Source organism: Dama dama, chromosome 11 (genome assembly GCF_033118175.1).
Source record: "Dama dama isolate Ldn47 chromosome 11, ASM3311817v1, whole genome shotgun sequence".
NCBI lineage: Eukaryota > Metazoa > Chordata > Mammalia > Artiodactyla > Cervidae > Dama > Dama dama.
The window spans coordinates 100,525,047-100,533,269 of record NC_083691.1 but is presented as its reverse complement, the minus strand read 5'-3'; the positions used below and the strand labels follow the sequence as shown (position 1 = coordinate 100,533,269).

At 57.8% G+C, this 8,223-nt stretch overlaps 1 protein-coding gene across 1 annotated transcript in view; it reads left to right on the top strand.

Moving 5' to 3' along the window:
• Window positions 1-943: 943 nt before the first annotated feature.
• The window catches only part of KCNIP3 (potassium voltage-gated channel interacting protein 3), a 97,319-nt gene continuing 90,039 nt past the window's right edge, over window positions 944-8,223 (top strand). Inside the window, exon 1 of the mRNA XM_061156334.1 lies at window positions 944-1,088. Within this exon, the coding sequence (XP_061012317.1) occupies window positions 975-1,088 (114 nt within the window). The 5' untranslated portion in view covers window positions 944-974. The remainder of the gene's footprint in view (window positions 1,089-8,223) is intronic.

Genomic DNA, 8,223 nt, shown 5'->3' with positions numbered 1-8,223 from the left:
CTCCACATCTGCCCCCGGAAAGTCCAGCCAGGTCCCTCAGCTGCCCTGATGTGGTCCCAACCTCAGACACAGACATCAGGGAGAGACGCTGAGCTCCCTGGAGAGTATAAGGAGTTCAGGTTTGGGGAGAGCTCCCCCCATGGCAAGTCCCCATGTAGGGTGAAAGGAGACGGGTGAGGGGGGCACAGGTGAAACAGGTTGAAGGCCCCCTGGCCTGTGGCCCACGTGATGTGGCCTTGGTAGCCGTCACCATCTCTGCGTGGTGAGTCCCCATCGCTGGGGCCACTGAGGGCCCAGCACCCAGAGCTATGTCCCCACTAGGAGCGTGCCCTGAATGCCGAGGGTGCCCAGAGTTCACCTTCAGGGCTGCTGGAGGGAGACCAGAGAGAGCCCTCTCCAAAGCCCACCTTGGCTGTAAAGGCCCAAGGTCACAGGCAGGGGGTGGGGTCACTCCACCCGTTGTCCATAAGGGACTGGTAGCCTGAGGGAGGGGGCAGCCAGGACGGAAGGAGCTGGCCTGTTCTGGAAGATGCTCTGGGAGGTTCTCGGTGCTGCCCTGCTGTCCTTCCCTCGGTCGGGCAGCAGCTTGTGTGAGCTCCTCTATTCCCTGCCGGGGCCTTCTCCACACCCCCAACCTTCCCCCTTCCAAGGTTAGGGAGGGAGCGTGTGTCAGAGAAAGACACAGATGGGATGGAGGGTGGGAGAGACCCCGGGTGACGGGGGCAGAGGGGCGGGCCGGAGGGAGAGCCGGACGGGGAACGGTTTACACAGAGAGAGTGGGGCAGGGAGACGGGGAGAGGGACGGGGAAGACGAGAGACAGCGAAGGAGCGAGGCGCGCGCGGAGGGAGGCTGAGCGCGGACTGACACACAGCAGAAGGGGCGGAGCTGAGGGGAGCTGCGCTCGGGCGGGGAGGATGGGCCCGGGGCGGGCGAGGAGCCGCCGGGAGCAATTAACGTCTGGGTCCCGGCAAACATGAGGCAGCTGTCCGCGCGGCCGGCAGTCCCGTTCTCCTCGGCTGCGCGGAGGGGAAGCCGGAGGGGAAGCCGGCAACAGTTTTCTCGGTTGTCCAGGATGCAGCGGGCCAAGGTAGGCTCTGGCGGGGCTGGGCGCTCGCCCAGGGCTGGGGAGTGGGGGCTTCGGGGGTTTACCCTGGATCAGGGAGCCTTGCTGTGCCTCTTTGTTTGACTCAATTCCCTGCTGTCCCCTGTAGGGTAGCTGTGGGAAAAGTAAGTATTGGGGTGTCCTGCCTGGGAGGCTAGACTCCTGGGGCGCCCTTCAGACGGCAAGGGCTTTAGGTGTTTGTGGAACAGAAGCTGGACAGAGGAGTAGCTTGGGGTCAGCCATGTGGTTCAGTTAAGTCCCTGGGATGATTGCCAGAGTGCTGACCCCAAGCCTCCGACTCATTAGCTCTGGGGAAAGGCTGAATGCTGGGAGGGGGTGTCTTACCTTTGAAGGCTGGTCAATGAGTGCATCATTTAATTATCTAAGTAATTAATGAATATCCACTTCCTGAAGGGCTAGAAGACGCTGACAAGGACACATGTGGTTAGTTCCCACTCTGGGGCTGTTGGGAGGCTGGAGAGAGAGAGAGAAAGCAAGGGAAATGCCTGGAGTAGAGTTCAAGAGATGGTGTCAAGGAGTTAGGAAGGATGAAGAATAATTAATGCAGAATAATGAGGAAAAGGAAAATAAGCTCCCCGCTCCCAGAAGACAGTGAACACTCAGAAAATCTGTGATACTTTGCCACCTCCCCACGTATTTGGGACAGTCTTGCTTTGGAGGGAAGGAGAAACACCAAGATTAGATTTGGCTGCTTGTAACAGAACAACCCAAATAACAGTGGTTTGAACACATTTGCTTGTGTTTCTCCCACAGAAGTCCAGAGGGAGGTAATAGAGGGCTGGCACGGAGGCCCTGTGACCCACAGGGACTGTGCCATCTGTCTCAACAGGGACTCGGGCTCCATCTGTCTCACTGGCTTCCATTCTAGAGGTTACCCTAAGGCCCAGAATGGCTGCTGGAGTTCCAGCCAACACACACAGGCTGCAGGAAGTAGAGAGAAGGAAGGGCAAAAAAAAAAAAACCAAAAACCCTCTAATAAAATCAGGGTTTTGTGAGTAAGGAAGAATGGATACTGGGTCGGTATCTGCCAGTCTCCCCCCCAACTCCATGCCCTTCCCCCCTGAGATGGATTCCTACCTCTCCGTCACATGAGGACAAGCAGTCCAGGGTGGGCTTGTGGCTGCTGACCCTGGGCCACCCGCCCCTGTGCTGTCTGCTCCATCACACACTGGTGTCAGGAGGATCGGCAGAGGTGCTGACATGAGACCCTTCGAGCATGCGGGCAGGGCATGTTGAAAAGGTGTTTTTCTCCCCCTGTCGCCCTGAGTCTCCCCCGCCACCTCCAGGCAGACAGGGCAGGGGCAGAGAGACTCAGAGCCTTGTCACAGGCGCACACGCCATGGGCTCACAGTGCACACGTGCCACAGCCATTGCAGGTCACGTGCATCCTCGGGCATCAGTCAGCCTGTGATGCTCAGCCACACCCGTGGCTGTGCCCACAGTTGGCCGGGTTGCCGAACCTGCAGAGGTGGGGCTTTCGACTGAGTCAAGCTGCGTGCAGGTGTGCATTCAGCCTGCTGTGTCCGCCAGCCACCTGACAATCCCCTTTCTCTTGCCTTTCCCCCACTGGCCCCTGCCTGCCAGGAGGTCACGCCCTGTCCCTGCCAGATGAGTGTGGTGAGTGGTTCCCATCCTCCAAGTGCATCTGGCCCTTCCCTTGGTTACCGTGACCCCACACTGGCCCCTGCCCTCTCTCACAGCCAGGCCCCAGTAGGTCCATGGTGCCTGCCAGTGCCCTTCCTACAGCTGGCCTGGCTGGAGACTGGAGCGGGCCCCATACCTTCAGTTGTGGGCCAGGCAGGGACAGTGATCACCACTGTCATCAAGGTCAGCAGGGAGATTATGAAAAATCAGCTTCCTCTCAGTGGTAGAGAATCTGCTTGTGATGCAGGAGACACGTGTTTGATCCCTGGGTCAGGAAGGTTCCCTGGAGAAGGAAAATGACAACCTGCTCCAGTATTCTTGCCTGGAGAATCCCATGGATGAGGAGTCTGAGGGGCTGCATACTGTTTGTGGGGTCACAAGAACCAGACATGACTTAGCAACCAAACCGCCACCACCGCTAGTGGCAATAAGGGCTACAGTTCGGAGCTCAGGCTGGGAGGTGGCCTGACTCATCCATCCTCATCGCCTGTCACTGTCATTTGTGGATCCTCACAAAGTCCTGGGAGGGTGGGCCCTGCCACTTCCCCTTCTACAGACACGATGCTCAGGGTTGGGGGTGACCGGGGTGGGCATGCAGCTCACGCACAGGACCAGGACTTGAACTCCCTGAGATCTTAGGGAAAAGGAGCAAGCAGAACCCTTGCTCTGCTCCTGGATCTTCAGGGAGAGATGTCTTCATGGCCTGGCATGTCCACTGAGACCCTCCACCTGCTCAGGTTCCTGCCTTCTTGCAGGGAGTTTGTGGGAGGTGGTCCCTAATTTTTTCCCTTATTTCCAAGTATAGGAATCACAACCCTGAATTGAAATGGGGAGTGAAGTGGTTCTGACTGTTCGCTGGGACAAGGCCAGGGCTGAAGGGCAGAAGCCCTGAAGTGGCCACTCCTCCCTCCAGGGTCTTTCCAACAGGCTCTGTACCTGGATTATCTCTCTGGACCCCCACGTGGCCCCCCAGGTAGTGCTTGGTATTGTACCCACTTTACAGATGAGGAAACTAAGGCCCACCCTAGATTGCAAGCTACAAAGTGTTACAGCGGGAATTTGAACCCTGCTCTGTCTTACTCCAAAGCTCAGTTCCCTATGGCTTGGGGGGATGGACGGGGATGTCATGGGAGAAGGCTACAGGGAGAGAGGATGTTCCTGTACCCAGGCAACTGAGGGGATGCCCCACCCCAGTTGGGGGCTCGCCCCATGGAGTTGTGGCCTTTTGCACCCTCTGAATACTTCAGTGAGTACGCACGGGTCAGACCCCACCCCAACCATGTCTCCTGGATTATTTGTGTGACCTTGAGCCAGCACATCCCCTTTTCTGGGGGCTCCAAAGGATAGGACCCCAATGTTTTGACACCAGGAGCCCTTTTCTTATCCAAATCTGCTGCAAGCATGGGAGCTGCTTCACCAGCAGGGGCTGGGGGGGCCATCTGCTCTCCCACCCCATCCCTCGCCCAGGAGCATCTGCACAGCCCTGAATGTGGCCTCTGTGAGGAAGAGGGGAAATCCTGGTTTCCAAGGCGAAGAGAAAAGAAGGGAAAGAACTTGGCGTGCCTTCCTTTGCTGGCCCTGCAGCCCCGGCCGGAAGGAGACAGAGTGCAAAGGAGGGTGCAGTGTGGAGTGAGTCACTGTGCGGCCCCGCCCCCATCTCCAGCTGACTGATGTTTCCCTGGAACAGGCAGGTGCATCTGTCAGCTGTGATCAGCCCACATCCCGGAGCATCGCAGAGCATCCACGTGATGGGAGAAAGCCAAGGGGACTTGCAGGCCCGGAGCGAGGGTTGGGTGTGGGGTTAGCTGAGCTGACCTGAGACGGATGGTTGAAAGGGCCTGTACCAGCGCCCCAGCTGGCCCAACTCTGAGCCTGAGGTCTCTGCCCAGAGCTCCCCTCCTCCAGGCAGCCCACACCCACGCCGTGCTCAGCCAGGCAGAGCACCTGCTGGTCTTTGCCGGCCTCACCTCTACCTCTTCGGCTGCCCCTGCCCTCCCTGGCCCCCCAGCACACGCCTTTCGAGGCAGGCAAGGGATCAACCTGAGGCCTGCCGCTGCTGCTCCGCCACGTGCCCAGTCCAGCCTGGCCCTGTGTGAAGATCCTCTCTCGGAACTTCACTGGTGGTCCAGTGGTTAAGACTCTGAACTTCCACTGCAGGGGGCTCAGGTTCGATCCCTGATCAGGAGATGCAAGAGACGTGGGTTAGATCCCTGGGTCTGAAAGAGCCCCTGGAGGAGGGCATGACAACCCACTCCAGTATTCTTGCCTGGAGAATCCCATGGACAGAGGAGCCTGGTGGGCTACAGACCACAGCACCACAAAGAGTCAGACATGGCTGAAGCCACTTAGCACACATGGGTTCTATCATTGGTAAGGGAACTGAGATTCCACATGCCACGGGGTGCGGCTATAAAAAAAAGATCTTGTCTCAAGATGGGCCCTCTGGGCAGTGACTCCAGAGCGCCCAGTACTAGCCCCAACCTGTGAGTGTGGGCGGTGTCCATCCCCTCCCCGGGCGGCAGGCATGCTCATCGCCTCTGCCAGGCCCTCACCTGAGGTTGGGCCGTGTGCTGAGCCGTGGGGGCTGGGGTCCCGTAGTGCAGATCACCCTGTCCCTACATACCTGTATGCCCCCTGGCCTGTCACAGAGCCCACCCCCAGCATTTGGAATTGACGGGCCAGCCAAGAGCAAACATCCCTGCGGAAGTAACACGGCTGTGCCTCTGGGCTCAGTTCCAGGCCCCTCGCGCCGTAGCTGTGTGTCCTCAGGCAAGTTATTTAGCTTCTCTGTCCCACGGTCTCCTCGTTTTCCTCCTTGGTAAATAAGATCCTCCACCAACCCGCTTGGCACAGCCCCCCACCCCCACCCCCACCCTGTGCATAGCGAGAGCTCTGTAAATGGTGCGAGCATCAGTGTTGTCATTTTTGGGTTACTGAGTCGAGCCTGTGAAGGCAACCCCAATGGGACAGTGCGATCCGTGAGCAACTCAAGTCCACCCCTGGGTTGGTGAGAAGCCCTCATTGCCTGGGCAGCAAAGGGCAGGTGAGGAGATGATGAGCTAGCGGAGGTGGCAGCATTAGAGGCAGGGCAGTGACCACCCAGTGGTCCCCTCCTCGGCTCCACTGTTCTGGGTGGAGCAGCACCCAGGCATGTGTGTGTGTGAGTGTGTATGCACTCATGTGTGAGCCTGTGTGCACGTGTGAGTTCTGCAGGGGCTCACGACAGTCTCACCTCCCCTCCCATCCAGGAGGCAGGCTGCCTGGCTGGCATCTATTGATGCCCAGGGGTGGGAGGAGAGCTGAGCTCTACCCCCTCCCCCTGTGAAGCCTTCCCTTCGCAAATCCTCAGGGCCTGCATGACTCGACGCCCACTGCCACTTCCTGCCATCTGTCCCGAGTGATGGAAATAGAGCGAGTGAAGACGAGTGGGCGCTCACGAGCCTGCCTGCAGCAGTCCCCATGGACGGGGTCAGGGCACCAGGCAGCCCCACACCTGGAGCCTGCGCGTCCCTGCCGGTCCAGGCTCTGGGCTCAAGACAGCCCCCTCCCCAGCCCCGCTGGGAGCAAGGGAGAGTGTGAATGCGAAACCCCTTCCTCCCACAGATAAGGCCCAGAATTTCCTATATGGTGGGATAAGCACTCTAAACCTTGGCTGCACTTTCAGATTGACTGTCGAGCTTTATAAAAATAGAGTGGTGCAGGTCCCACTGAATCAGTAATGCAGCCCCCGGGGAAGGCAGAGGTGGGGAGACTTCCCAAGTGACTCTGACGTGCAGCCAGCTGAGCAGACCGAGTTGGGTGCCCCTGCTGACGTCACTGGGCCGTGGGCTCGGCCCTCCCCCTTGCATGGGGCAGCCAGACCCTCACTCAGCACTAGGAGAGTGAGGAATAGTGCAGATCAGTCCTGCTGGGGGCGGGGTGTATCACCTCATTTAACCTCGCCCATAGTCCTGTGAATTATCCCTATTTTATAGATAAGCAAACTGAGGCTTGGGTCTTGCCCCTGTGGCTCAGTGGAAATAATCTGCCTGCAATGCAGGAGACACAGACAACATGGGTTTGATCCCTGGATTGGGAAGATCTCCTGGAGGAGGGAATGGCAACCCACACAAGTATCATTGCATGGGAAAATCCCATGGACATAGGAGCCTGGTGGGCTACAGTCCATAGAGTCACAAAGAGTCGGACCTGAGTGAAGCGACTAAACACACACACACACACACACACAAAATGAGTCTCAGAGTGGTCAAGAACTTCATCCAAGGTCTCCCAGCCAGGAGGAAAGGGCCCAGGTTTCAAGTTCCTGTCTGGTTGACCACAGATCTCTTCCCACCATACTTGACTGAAATACCATTCTGCTTGAAATCTTCCCTCCCCCGAACCCCAAAAGTCTTCCCTCCCCAGCTAGGTGTGGCTTCTGAATCAGACGCCAGTGGGTCCTGGTGGCCCTTAAGAAGCCGTTCATGCTGTTTCTCATGCACAAAGGCATGTAAACATTTGGGAGAAGTTAGCCGTGCGTTTTGCACATGCATGAACTCAATCACTTTACCTCTGGGGAAAGGAGCCTGGATGTTTTCACCCCAAAGGCTGTGCACGGGGGCAGCTGCCCCGTGGGCTGCTAGCCTCTCTGGGGGCCTGTGGTGGGGGTGTGGGGAGCCGCAAGGTAGAATGTCCCAGTTGAGGTCCCAGTGTGTTGTTTTAAATGATCGGCCTCTTTGTGTGGTGTGGTGAAAACTCTCAGATGATGACTGAGAATGGAGTGTTCTCATGGAGGGTCTGGACCGCATTTGGGGGAAGCTGGAAGGCATGGGGGGTATTCTTCCTGTGCCATCTCCATGGTGTTGATGGCAAAGTTACTGAGGAGTCAGCTTGACCCTTCCATTGCTGCCCACATGTACGGCAGAACCTGAATACCCAGCACACTATTACGCCCCCACCTGTCCCACCACCTGCACCTGGCTCCGCGCTCCACCATATTCCCCTCAACCTGGGCAGACCCCAAGCTGGGCTTCGGCCTCCTTGTGCCCCAGTTCCCCTCCACACTCCACCAGACCACCTTTCTGAAACAACTCTGACGGACCCTAGCCTGGACTTGGGCAGGAGAGAGGAGCTGGGGGTAGGGTGTGCCCTGGTGTGCAAGCTGCCCACAGCCCCACAGCAGGAAGGTCTAGAACGGTGCCGGCCAGTAGAAATGAATTTCATGATCCTTCCCTCGTGGTCCAGTGGTTAAGGATGCACCTTCCAGTGCAGGGGATTCAGGTCCAACTCCTGGTCGGGGAGCTCAGACCCTAAAAGCCAGGGGCAGCCAAGCCTGTGCACCTCAACTAGACGGAAGCCACAGGCTGCAGTGGGGACCTCACATGACGCAGCTAAGACCCAACATGGCCAAAAATAAATAATTTTTTTTAAAGAAGTGTATTGCAAGGCACAAGCGTCACTTTAAATGGTCAGGCAG